The 12,938-nt window shown below is 51.6% G+C and overlaps 5 protein-coding genes across 5 annotated transcripts; 3 read left to right on the top strand and 2 right to left on the bottom strand.

Moving 5' to 3' along the window:
- Positions 1–424: 424 nt before the first annotated feature.
- ATNIH1004_007467 (fungal specific transcription factor domain-containing protein) lies at positions 425–2,549 on the bottom strand (the record flags this gene model as incomplete). The annotated part of the gene is made up of 3 exons (XM_033572090.1): positions 425–475; positions 597–2,216; positions 2,265–2,549. The coding sequence occupies 3 exons, from the start codon at positions 2,547–2,549 to the stop codon at positions 425–427; spliced, it is 1,956 nt and encodes a 651-aa protein (XP_033425405.1).
- A 735-nt stretch (positions 2,550–3,284) lies between these two features.
- On the top strand, positions 3,285–4,615 carry ATNIH1004_007466 (MCT family MFS transporter; the record flags this gene model as incomplete). The annotated part of the gene is made up of 2 exons (XM_033572089.1): positions 3,285–3,602; positions 3,656–4,615. The coding sequence occupies 2 exons, from the start codon at positions 3,285–3,287 to the stop codon at positions 4,613–4,615; spliced, it is 1,278 nt and encodes a 425-aa protein (XP_033425404.1).
- Positions 4,616–4,995: 380 nt separating this feature from the next.
- On the bottom strand, positions 4,996–6,495 carry ATNIH1004_007465 (CAIB/BAIF family enzyme; the record flags this gene model as incomplete). The annotated part of the gene is made up of 1 exon (XM_033572088.1): positions 4,996–6,495. The coding sequence occupies one exon, from the start codon at positions 6,493–6,495 to the stop codon at positions 4,996–4,998; it is 1,500 nt and encodes a 499-aa protein (XP_033425403.1).
- Positions 6,496–7,755: 1,260 nt separating this feature from the next.
- ATNIH1004_007464 (NUDIX hydrolase) lies at positions 7,756–8,355 on the top strand (the record flags this gene model as incomplete). The annotated part of the gene is made up of 2 exons (XM_033572087.1): positions 7,756–8,299; positions 8,348–8,355. The coding sequence occupies 2 exons, from the start codon at positions 7,756–7,758 to the stop codon at positions 8,353–8,355; spliced, it is 552 nt and encodes a 183-aa protein (XP_033425402.1).
- Positions 8,356–9,009: 654 nt separating this feature from the next.
- ATNIH1004_007463 (bifunctional cytochrome P450/NADPH--P450 reductase) lies at positions 9,010–12,592 on the top strand (the record flags this gene model as incomplete). Its single annotated transcript, XM_033572086.1, has 5 exons — positions 9,010–9,130; positions 9,201–9,446; positions 9,505–9,945; positions 10,017–10,997; positions 11,055–12,592. 5 exons carry the CDS (start codon positions 9,010–9,012, stop codon positions 12,590–12,592), a joined length of 3,327 nt encoding a protein of 1,108 aa, XP_033425401.1.
- Between the last annotated feature and the right edge of the window lie 346 nt (positions 12,593–12,938).

The raw sequence follows: 12,938 nt of genomic DNA, 5'->3' as shown, positions 1-12,938 counted from the left end.
TTGCATCCATTCATCCATTCATGAAATAAAGAAATTCGTTCCGCTCGCTCTGTTAGGGAGTCCGCCTTCCTACCCAAGAAATGCGTGGGGTTGCAAAAGTCGAGCAAAGGCTCCTCGCACCGACTTTGCTGGCCAAAGTCGCATGGGTTGGTGTTTCGAGGCTTGGGGTTTTGGTGTCAGTGTGGTAGGGTCGGACTCATGATCCATCTTCACAATCTTTTCTTTCCCCCATATCCCTGATAGTCTTGTCCATATTGTACCTGTCTACATTCTCTTAGGATGAGAGGTTTTCGTTGCTTGTATATTCTTATCTTTGCCATGTCTCCCCAGTTCTCTCCAGGCATTTCGATTCTTAATATTTCCATTGGTTTTTCTGGATCCTTAATTTTTCGGCGCAGATCTTTGTAACCATTAGTATCATCAATCAGGCTAAATGCTGCTCCTGGCCCGGATCGTTACCAAAGAGACGCCACGTCTGGATTGATATTACTGAACATCCAGCTCATTGGATCGGTACCCGGATTAAACAGGGAATCGGATGCCTTTGCTCGTCAGCGACTGCTAGTAGCTAAGTACGATGACATGACTCTACTCACCATAAAGTCCCAGTCCTCTATCGCCTCGACCGGAGTCGTCCATGACCCCTGCTGAAGCTCCTTCACGGCTTTCTCCCCCTGGCCCTGAGCTGCTGCCATTTCTTCCAAAAGCGGCAGACATCTCTTCTCAACGTTCTCCGCCGCTTGGACTAACAGCTTGGCGGTCTCTTCCCTCGACAACCCGCGCCTAAGTCCTTCGACTTGTGCCACAATCATGCTCACGAGCAGGTAGCCCTTGACGTTGGTCTCTCCGGCCTTGATAACTTGCAGACACCACGCTTTTGCATCGCTTAGCACAGAGAGCAAGTCTGGTCGCAAAGGCACGGGGCCTAGACTTTCCTCTTCCTGCAGTTGTGCCCGGAGCTCTATTCCGATGAGATAAGCGGCATGGATAACCACGGTTGGATAGAATCCCGCGCTGCAGACCGCAAGTCGCGACAGATCGTTCCAGTCAGATGGGGTCGCATCATCGCGGGGCTGGGTGGCCATGATGGGAGAAGACGGGTATGCCGCGCGGAAGATTTTGAATGACGACTCAACCACCACTTTCCGGGAAAAGGCGTAAGCCGTCTGGTGTAGTGCCGGGACGAAATAGGGAACGTGAAGAGACGAGAGATACCGATGCATGAGGAAATCCACCGTACAGATCTCGAACTGTGAGGGAGAGGATGGCGTGTCCGAGCTGCTGCATCTTTGCATAGTTTGACGGAGAGCCTTGTATACCGCACGCAGCTCTGCATCGAGCCGAAGCGTCTCCTCGTATGTGCCAGTGGACGCAAGATCGTTCAAGAACTTGGTCACAGCAAGACGGTGTGGAAAGGTCTTGCGGAGCGCTATTGCAATGGACACCCGTGTAAATTCCTCCGTCGGTTTCGGCACTGGATCGTTGACCATCAGCTGGTCGTCATCGAAATTACCTGGAGGTGCTGTGTCAAAATCGTCAAGAGAGAGAAAAGGAGGCCCTCCGGAGGTTAAGCTGGACTGCAGAGCGAGCTCTAGGATCGTATTCCAGAGCCTTCGGCGCATCTCAGCAACAAACGCCGTCCTCTGGGGTAGGCGAGAGGGATCTCTATGCATGCCCATGTAGACTGCTTTCCTCAGCAGTGCGCCGACCGAAACCCACATCGAGTCTCCGCCGGTTGCTACTCTTTCTTGAGCAAACAAAAGAAGGAGGCTGGTCTGCAGAGATGGGATGTCCAGTCGTGACTTGAACCTAGGCTCCGAAAGCCAGGTTTGGGCCTCGTAAACCCATCGGACAGCTGAGGTCCGCAGTGAAAACTGCTCATCGTATGTAACCGCGCCAATGGCGAGTACGAGCTTAAGTTGGACTAAGAACGCCGTGTCGGGTGTGGAATTCGAGACCCACAGCGCCTCATAGTCCCTGCGAAAGGTAGGGACATGCAAGATTCGATAGATAGCCTCAGTGGTCCGGAGGTAGCAATCAACTAGCGTGTCGGAAACGTCTTTAGGAGGTAAATCGGGCGTAGGTGGAGAGGGCCACGAAGGCGCTCGTCGCCCTTTGATGACTCTGGCCAAGGATTTACATCTCTCTATGCCGGACCCGGCGTTCGATATCTCTTGTCGCAGATGGGGCTCAATCGCCTCCAGGACGTCACGGATCTTATGCTTGTTAGGCAACACTCCCATTCAATACAGTTGAAATCTCACCAGGAGAACTCCATTAACCCCCCAATGGCTCTGGCCGAACAGACGTGATTTATGTGTAACGCTGCGGGCAATGGTCTGAGGCTGGCCATCCGAGCCACTCTCTTTAAGCACGTGGAACGTTCCACCCAGGCTTGAGCTCGTCGTTTCGATGTTCAGGTTCGATGCCGAAGCAGGAGATTGAATATGCCTCAAAGTTGATCTACACAACTGCTCTTCAAGCTGTCCAATTCGGAGCATCAATCGCATCGACTCGGCAGCTTGAGCAGATAACGGGCTTGGGGACATCGACACGCCTGTGGAACCGGTGACCAGTGAGCCTGATGAGTAGTTTGGGAACGCTGAATCACTTGTTCTGGATGCTCCCTCCATCGGTATTGGCTCTCGAGACCCCAGGGCCAAGCCAGAGACTGTTCCCTGACCCTGACCAAGATGGCGCCGAGGAGGTGGCGGAGGATGGTTGGGGTTCTCATAGACACAAGCCTCGCTTCTGGACCGCCGACAGTTGCTGCAAGGCGTTTCTCGACTGCATCGGATCTTTCGTCTTCTACATAGGGTGCATGAGCTGTGTGTATGCTGTTAGCGCAATGCACCCTAATGAGGGATCTCCACTTACACTGCTGGCCGTCTGCGCCGCCTGTCGGGCTGGGTCATGTCTGCCTCTGGTTAGTTATTGAGCTACTGTGAATACATATGCTAGAGTCGCCCGGGGCAATTCAGTAATGCAGGCTGTATGTTGAGGAAATATGAAGCCATCTACCATGCCATGCGTGGATGAGACTCGGCAATTGCACTAGTAGTCCGAATCGCTCGCCATAACCCGAGTCCAATGGCCGATTCCGCTCCCAGCGCCGAGTCCGCCCAGTATATCCGCTATGTAGGGGGGATGTATATAAATTGTGTGTAAGTCGTTGAGGTTCAATATGTCGCTTATTTGTACTCATATTGGCGTTCTTACTTCTATACTTAGCCATAGCTTGCAAGGTCTCTCCTTCAGCACACCCACCATATCTGCTTCATACTATGACATCTGCGGTAAAAGGGCGCTCAATGATGAGCATGGAGGGCGACGACGAGAAGGCAATTCCAGACACACTTGAATTCGAGCCTGCGCCCGAAGGTGGTACCCGTGCGTGGCTCGTCGCAGCTGGCGGAGGGGCCATCTTCTTCTGCACCCTGGGCTTCTGTAACTCGTTCGGCACGTTCGAACAGTACTACATAACTCACCAGATGCAAGGCGAGTCGGCTTCCAAGATCTCCTGGATTGGCTCTCTGGCGGCGTTTCTCCAGTTCTTTTCTGGCATGGTTGGTGGGCCGCTGTTTGATCGTTTTGGCATAAAGGTATGTCTCTCACCTGTGGTGACGGTTTAGGAAATGACACGAATTGTCGATAGATTATGCGCCCGGCGGGGGTCGCATACGTCTTCGCCATGATGATACTGAGCCTGTGCAAGACGTACTGGCAGGCGATGCTCGTGCAGGGTGTACTGATGGGCCTTGTCATGGGCCTTCTGCAGATCCCGGCAGTGGCCGCCGTGTCACAATACTTTGACAAGAATCGCGCCGCTGCACTGGGCCTGGCCGTGTCTGGATCATCCATCGGCGGCATCATCATCCCAATCGCATTGTCTAAAATGCTGAACAGCTCCTCGCTCGGCTTTGGATGGTCGGTGCGCGTGATCGGCTTTGTGACACTGCCTTTAATGGCGTTTGCCTTGGTAGTTATTGGGCCACGTCTGCCGCCACGGAAGACTCGGTTCTGGATATTGTCGGCCTTCAAAGACGCTCGCTTCGACTTGCTTATCACCGCCATGTTCTTCATGTTCATCGGCATGTTCACTCCATTCTTTTATCTCCCCACATACGCCACCTCACAGGGCATGAACCCAACCCTAGCCGGCTACCTGCTCGCGATCCTCAACGCAGCCTCCACATTCGGCCGCATTGTCCCCGGCATTCTCGCCGACAGATACGGCCGCATAAATACTTTCGCACTGGGGGGTGCCACCTCCGGCATCATCATCTTCTGTATGAACAGCGTGACGAGCGATGCTAGTTTGATTGTGTACTCAATCTTCTTTGGATTTTGTTCAGGCGCCATCATCTCGGGGGCGTCCGCTGCCATCTCTCTGTGTCTGCAAGATGCGCGCAACCTCGGCACCTACATGGGCATGGGCATGGCCCTCGCCGGTCTGGGAGGCCTGATTGGCCCGCCGTTGAACGGGGCCATTGTGAATAGGTACAGCGGATACTTCGAAGCGTCCATGTTCAGCGGTGCCATGTGTCTGTTTGGAGGGCTCGTGGCGCTGTTGGCCAAGGTTTGGACCCAGCAAGGTCTTCTGGGGAAAAACTGATTTTGAGTGTTACTGTGTCAACAAGGGAATTCATTCCATACATTCTCGCTCTTTATTTCATGCAGAGATCATGCACTTGGACATGTATGATAGAACCCGAGGCGGCCACTCTCAGCGTCCATAGATCACGTATATAGGGCCTAGGTTACAAAATTTAGTTTCGTAGCCACCTCAAATTGCAGCCAGTGTTAATTTTATTGAAGCGGCAGTTGTATTCTGCGTCTTTAGGCCATAACGTGAAGGCCCGGTGAATATGTTCTATAGCTATCTGGAAACGCAGCCCGTCCATAACGGCAGCATTGAAACATGTATATGAAAGTAAAGTTCCTTAAATTGAGAAAATTACCCTAACATACCTGATTAGGCAACCTAAATATAAGCTAAAGCCACCTCTTCTCATCCGATCCCAGCGACTTCGGCATGATATCCCAGCCAACTTCAACTCCCTGAATCATAGCAGAGTGACGCACAGCCGTCATCTCCCCGAACACAGTATCTCTCGTTTCCAGATACTCAGGAGGTACGTCAGCGATGCTCGTATAACCCGGCGCCTGGAAGCCAGTCTTTCCATCGAATTGTCCCAGCGACCGCAGATACTTCATCACACCCGCCAGGGAGACGTTCACCTCCCAGGACCCTCCCTCGTTGGCTTTCTTATACAGGGCCGCCTGGATGCCGGCTGCAAGGAAATAGCCTCCTGCATGGTCTAGGGCTTGGCATGGCATCGCTCGGGCGGGCTCACCTGCACCGTAGTGCTCGGCTTCGGAAACATTCATGCCGGAGCACGTCTGGACCAGCGAGTCATACCCGCGGTTGTTAGCCCAGGGACCTGTCGGTCCATATGCCGACATATTGGCGCAGATTATCCCACGGTCAGAGAATCGTTGGGCGAGTACTTCCGATGACAATCCACGGGACGCAAGACTTCCAGGTCGATAGCCTTGCAGAAAGACATGGGCATCCTGGAGGAGGGTAGCAAGATCCTCTTGACCATGCGGCGTTAGTAGGTCCATCTGGACCGTTCTTTTCCCGCGACCCAGATCACGATCGAGCTCTGGCAGGTCTGGTAGATTAGGGCTTGTAACCCAGAGAACGTCCGCGCCATGAGCGGCCAGTGTCTTTCCAGCGAGCGGGGCTGCGATCACTCGCGACAGTTCCAGCACACGTAACCCCCGAAGACATTTGTCTGCCTTTGGTTCGCGCATCCCCTCTGGCAGCCCAACTGGGGCATCCCCAATACGACGGAGGAGGATGGGGAAATCGGATATAGCCGGTGCCTGTTGCAGAGAGTCCCATTCAGAGTAGTTGCGAAGGGCGGAAATCACCAAGTCGGACTTGATTGCAGCTGATTCAAGGTCGACTGATCGCCAGTTTGCAATCTTGGCCGCTACCTCCGAGCGATCGGCGTCTGGCGAGCATCCTAGTAAAGCCTTTGCGCCGTTGCGGTGGTGAAGGAAATTGTCGTGGACCCGTACATAACCATCTGCCGTTTTATGCAGTCCACCGATAGGGCCCCACACTGACGGGACAGACTGGCCATTTATGGTATATAGTCTCTCGGACTTGAATTCAATGGCAGCGTGTTGACGAAGAACTCTCACGATCGGAACGGGACTGGCATTGCGCCGGGCATGAATCAAGCCCGCAAGTAAGGCAGACAATCCAATCGAAGCTTGAGCAAGATCAGTGATCTTGAAGGATGACGGAAGGTGATTCTCATTGCCGCTAATCTGAAGAGACTGTAGCGCTTCATCTGGGAGTCCTAATCCTTTCCAGATGTACGACACAGTGTCTTTCGCCGAGAAGGCCGTCCGGTCTTGGATGGGTTGTACACCTGCAATCTCACCACTTGGTATGGGGACACTAGCAGTCCTGGACATAATTATGAAAGAATGCCTGATCTCGTCCTTCCAAAATGACTGTTGAAGGGTATGCATAGAATGTGGGAAGTAGCAGGTTATGACTCTACCTCGGCGAATCGTAGCATTTCCCCGAGTGATGACATTATTCGGTTGGACGGCCGACCGGATAGCAATTGCCGCTAAGCGAAGAAGAAACACGAGGATTCGACGCTCGCTGGGAGAGGCTTCAGGGAAGATTGGGATAGAAGCAAGAAGAAGTTGAAGTATGCACGCTTTCAAGACTTCCATCTGCCCCTCTCGACCGCTCAGCTATCCTTAAGGATGCACTGCCTCAGGCATGAATCCGTATTTCCACTCAAACAGAATTCAAGTGGGGAATTCAGTGACTATTTCTGAACATAAATTATTATGCAGACTCCAATACCATCAACAGTTTTGAATGGGATCAATCAACTCCACCGATATAATGGTGAGATCATGCCAAGCCAGCATAGCCATACGAGACAAATAAATTTGTTTCATGAATCTCAGCCATCTTGGCTGGGAAGACCATCATATTATACGTGGATTCTGAGACACTTCCATGGTCGACATAGGACTAGCCAAAACAATATATTGCCAAAAGCCCTCCCTTATTCTAGAATCTGCGAAGTCCAAATGAAGATGCATAACATGTCGGTCTCCACTGGCTCCCAACATTTGAACATCCATGTGAAGGTACAGTGCTAACTGGACTGGGTATGCGCCAAGTTTTTGCCCTCGGTTAGAGCAGCAATCTGATCTTATAGTGCATCCATACTTAGTTTTGGTATACAGTGCCGTAAAAGTTATACCCAGCACTAAGGCCACTCACCCATACTCTCAGGACACGCACCTTCAATGGGAGAACCAGTTCCGCCGTGATAGTTGTTATGAAGATCATATAAGGCTGAACTAAAATACAATGCCTAGGCCTCGAGTTTTATGCTTTATAGAACAGATCAAGTGTATGTGTTGATACCTTATGATATCTGTTGAATGTGTACGGAAATCAGAAGAACCTATGCTTTTCTGGGTTGAACTATAAACAAGATCGAGGTATCTGGTATTCAAACACTGCAGTTATCATCGAATATTCTTTTCACGACAAGGACTGGTCCAGGCCGGATGGGAATTGTCCGTCCCGTATCAGGACCGGGATATTTGGGATATTTAATTGGTGAAAGGCTACAGTCACTCACGTAATGTGACTCACGCACGCACATCACCATCCATAACATACAGAAAGCAGACAAGAAGATGGCTACGGGCTCTCGACATCCGTCACCACCATCCTCATATGTTACCAACCCCGCGCTTAAATCCTACGACATTTCCGTGGCAGACTATCTATCGCAAAACCCTTGCTACCGACATGGTGGGATCTTTAGTGCAGCCGTAATCATCTACCAAGGCCGAGTGCTACTAATACAACGGGCTTCAGACGACGAGTTCCCCGATATATGGGAGGTGCCTGGCGGCACCGCCAGTCAAGACGAAACCATCATCGACTGCGTTGTCCGCGAACTGTGGGAAGAAACTGGGCTGCGGGCTTCAGCCGTTGAAAGGTTGACTGGTGAATACGAATGCGAGATCAACTTGACCAAATGGAAGATATTTATCTTCCTCGTCGTCGTGGACAATGATCAGATGGGAGACTCGGATAAGATTGTCCTCGATCCACAGGAACACCAGGCGTTTCTATGGGCTACGCGACAGGAGATTGAAGATAATCGTTGTGGTGAAGCCCAATTAGGGTGGTTCTCGTTAGAGCAGAAAGGAGCGATTCTAACGGCTTTGCGGGGTATGGGGGCTTAGTGCTGTTCATTACCAAGTCCGAGTTATCAGAAAGTCTACTAGTAGGATTGTACCCTGGCACACGCAGCAAGGATTCCTGATGATTAAAAGCGGCGCCAGGTCGTGCCCAAAATGGCGAAGATTCTTATGTAATCATCGCCTCGGCGACCCCGATGGAGACGGTGGTGTCCGATACTGCCATTCTCCACATGTTACACTACAGAATGCCACTAAAGTTATTACGCTGCCCGGTGGGACGTTGAGAGTGAAACTTGAGAGCTGCCAAGTGGTGGATCTCGATCGAAATCCTCCGTGTGCAGGATGCACTACTCCGTATGTATGCACCCCTATGACCCAACCAGCACAATTCTATAATAATCCACTCCACTCCCGAGGCACTTCCAAATCAGGGTATGCCACCGGTCTACTCCGTACCTTGGTCCTAAGAAAAGGCGGCCATGTATTCTCCCAATGCGACAGTCTACGTCACACGTGGCACGTCACTTGTATACTTTTTAAATACGAATCGCCCCTCCTCCTGGCTGCACATCATCTCCTGATTTATTCCCCAAGAGCGTCCTCAATTTCAGTATCCGTGTTGTTGCCTAGGATTCCCTTTCCCACTCCCACCCTAAGTCTCTTGAGGTCAGCAAGAAGCGACCGAAGAAGCATTCGTTCTCCAATTCTACAGAAATACGGCATCGGTCGGTGGTCGCCATGAGCGACTTAAAGTATATCCCAATTCCAGGACCCAGAGGGATACCCTTCTTGGGCAATGTGCTGGATATCGACCCCGAGGTGCCAGAACAAAGCTTCTCCTTATTGGCAGATAATTATGGTATGTGCTTCCTTGATTTCAGTGGATACCTAGGCCTTCCAATTCCGAGCACCTTACTGACTTTCCCAAGGCCCTATTTTCCGCTTGTCCATGGTTGGTCAACCAAGAGTGTTCATCAGCACCCATGAGCTGGTCGATGAGGTCTGCAACGAAGAAAGATTCACAAAGAAGGTTACAGCCGGTTTGAAAGAAATCCGCAATGGTGTTGAGGACGGCCTGTTCACAGCCCACTATCCGGGGGAGGAGAATTGGGAAATCGCTCACCGAGTTTTGGTTCCTGCATTTGGTCCGCTCACGATTCGCGCGATGTTCGATGGTGAGTCTCTCTGGCTCCATTAGCTTCATCAGGCCAATAAGGGGGCTGACTCGTCTAGATATGTATGACATCGCCACCCAGCTGACCCTGAAATGGGCTCGCCAGGGTCCCAATGCCCCCATCATGGTTACTGACGATTTCACACGTCTGACCCTCGACACGATTGCCCTCTGTGCCATGGGTACCCGTTTCAATTCATTCTATCAGGAAGAGATGCATCCGTTCATTGAAGCTATGGTCACCCTGCTCCAAGGGTCCGGTGACAGGGCGCGGCGCCCCGCGCTCATGAATAGCCTCCCTACCAGTGACAACAATAAATACTGGAACGATATCACTTTTCTGCGAAAGCTGGCCCAAGAACTGGTCGATGCGCGAAAAAACAACCCCGAAGACAAGAAGGACCTCCTGAATGCTCTGATCCTAGGTCGCGATCCTAAGACTGGTCAAGGACTCTCAGATGCCTCTATTATAAATAACATGATCACATTTCTAATTGCTGGTATGGGTGCTACCGGTTTACTGAAGTTTCTTGGCTAACATTTTTTTTTTTTTTTTTTTTTTTTTTTCCAGGCCACGAGACTACTTCTGGCATGCTTTCCTTTTTATTTTACTACTTGCTCAAGAACCCAAGTGCGTATCAGAAGGCACAGCAAGAAGTCGACACAGTGATTGGGCGGCGAAAAATCACCGTAGAGGATCTTTCGAAGCTGCCGTATATTACGGCGGTGATGCGCGAGACCCTACGACTTCGATCTCCGGCACCTTTGATTGCTTTCCATGCGCATCCTACGAAGAACACGGAGGATCCCGTCACCTTGGGAGGTGGGAAATATGCTTTGTCGGAGGATGAGGCGATCGTGATCATCTTGGGCAAACTGCACCGGGATCCTAAAGTTTATGGTGAAGATGCAGAGGAATTCAGGCCGGAGAGAATGTTGGACGCGGAGTTCGAAAAGCTGCCGAAAAATGCATGGAAGCCTTTTGGGAACGGCATGCGAGCCTGCATTGGACGCCCATTTGCGTGGCAAGAGGTCCTGCTGTTGGTGGCGATGCTACTGCAGAATTTCAACTTCCAGATGGATGACCCCAGCTACGATCTGCGGCTCAAACAAACCCTCACTATCAAGCCAGATGGCTTCCACATGAGAGCGGCACTACGAGGTGGTCTGGATGCAACAAAACTAGGGAACTTCTTGAACAGCGGCGAGGTTCCCTCGATCGACTCAGACGCTACAGGCAAAGATCGCAAGAAAGCCACCCTGGCGAGTGGCGCAAAGCCGATGTATATTTTCTTTGGCAGCAACACTGGAACCTGCGAGGCGTTTGCCAGGAGGCTCGCTGACGATGCCCTTGGGTATGGGTTTGCGGCCGAGGTCAAGTCTCTGGACTCGGCCATGCAGAATGTCCCTAAAGATGACCCTGTCGTCTTCATCTCGGCGTCGTACGAAGGCCAGCCCCCGGATAATGCCGCTCACTTTTTTGAGTGGCTCAGCAATTTGAAGGACAAGGAACTCGAGGGGACTCAGTATGCTGTTTTCGGTTGTGGTCATCGTAAGTACCCACCATTGTACCTTTACTCCTACCATTTGCACTAACCACGGATACTAGATGACTGGCATGCTACCTTTCACCGGATCCCAAAAATCATCAACCAACTTGTAGAAGAGCGTGGTGGAAACCGTCTCTGTGACCTTGGAGTCGCCGATGCCGCCAAATCCGATATGTTCACCGATTTTGATAATTGGGGCGAATCAGCATTCTGGCCTGCGATTACCTCCAAGTTCGGCCGCTCAGAGTCCAAAGCTAAAGAAAACAAATCGACGTTTCAAGTTGAAGTCAGCCCTGGAGTGCGCGCCTCCAACTTGGGTCTCCAGCTGCATGAAGGAGCCGTGATTGAGAATAAGCTCCTCACCGCACCCGGTATCCCGGAAAAGAGGGTGGTGCGATTCAAGCTTCCGGCGGATATGACCTACCAATGTGGCGATTATCTTGCCGTACTTCCCACGAACCCAAGACATATCGTCCATCGAGCTATTCGCTGCTTCGACCTCCCATCTGACGCCATGCTGACGGTGTCGAAGCCGTCGCGGACATCTAACGGCCCTACTGCTATCCCGTTGGGCACTCCAATCTCCGCCTTTGAACTCTTTTCGACGTACGTGGAGCTATCTCAACCAGCATCCAAGCGAGATCTAACCACAATCGCGAACGTTGCTACCACGGACGCCGACATCAAGGCGGAGCTGCAATATATCGCCTCTAGCCCGACCCGGTTCACCGAGGAAGTCGTGAAGAAGCGTCTTAGTCCCCTTGACATTATCATGAAATACCCCTCTCTCAAGATGCCTATTGCCGACTTTTTAGGTATGCTGCCTCCCATGCGTGTGCGCCAGTACTCCATCTCATCCTCACCCCTGGTGGACCCCACGGAGTGCTCTATCACCTTCTCCGTCCTTAACGCTCCATCCCTGGCCTCAGAGGACGAACAGTACGTAGGTGTTGCATCCACCTACCTGTCTGAGCTGCAGCCCGAAGACCGCGCACATATCTCTGTCCGTGCATCGCACACTGGGTTCAAGCCACCCATCGACCTGGACACCCCGATGATCATGGCATGCGCAGGAAGCGGCCTGGCACCATTCCGTGGCTTCATCATGGATCGTGTGGAGAAGATCCGCGGCCGACGCAGCCCCATGGGCCCGAACGAGGAACACCCGGATGTCGGAAAAGCCGCAAAGGCGATTCTCTACGTTGGCTGTCGCACCAAGGGCAAGGACGACATCCACTCGGAGGAACTCGCTGAATGGGCTTCCGAGGGCGCCGTCGACGTCCGATACGCCTACAGTCGACCGGTGGATGAAACGTCCCGTCGTCATGTCCAGGATCTGATGCTGGACGACCGCAAAGAACTCGTGGAGCTGTTCGATCAGGGAGCACGGGTCTACGTCTGTGGAACAACCAATGTCGGTCAGGGCGTGCGTCAAGCCTGTAAAACCATGTATCTCGAAAAGCGACGGGAACATTATCGTCTAGCGCGGGAACGCGGGGAGGATGTTCCCGAGGGAGTTGATGAAGATGAAGCCGCGGAGGAATTCTTGGAAGGTCTGAAGACCAAGGAGAGATATGCCACGGATGTGTTTACTTGAGCGGGGGGTTTCCCCCCCTTTTTGTTAGGAGTTGTGGATGATATTTTAAAAAAACTCTGCATAGATGGATTTAATAAGACTTGGAAAGACTTGCATAGGTATTAAATTGAACAGTGATATTTTCTGTCAGGGGTTGAAATCCATACTTAATATTAATAGTAAATCAATCCTTTATTCTACATTATTATTAACCATAAAGATAGTGGTAAATTGAATGATGGTAGCCACTATTATCTCTATCTATAATTGACCAAAATCGGTTTATAGATTTCCCACTTGAAGCCCCCCTTCCTCCCCCCTTGGTGTCCTTTTGGTAACCGTGGTTCACCACTTCAGCGCTATTAAT

Source organism: Aspergillus tanneri (assembly GCF_003426965.1).
Source record: "Aspergillus tanneri strain NIH1004 chromosome Unknown AapTan_7_pilon_pilon_pilon, whole genome shotgun sequence".
In the NCBI taxonomy this organism is placed as follows: domain Eukaryota; kingdom Fungi; phylum Ascomycota; class Eurotiomycetes; order Eurotiales; family Aspergillaceae; genus Aspergillus; species Aspergillus tanneri.
Note: the sequence above shows the minus strand (reverse complement) of the source record. Positions and strands in the feature narration are given on the sequence as shown.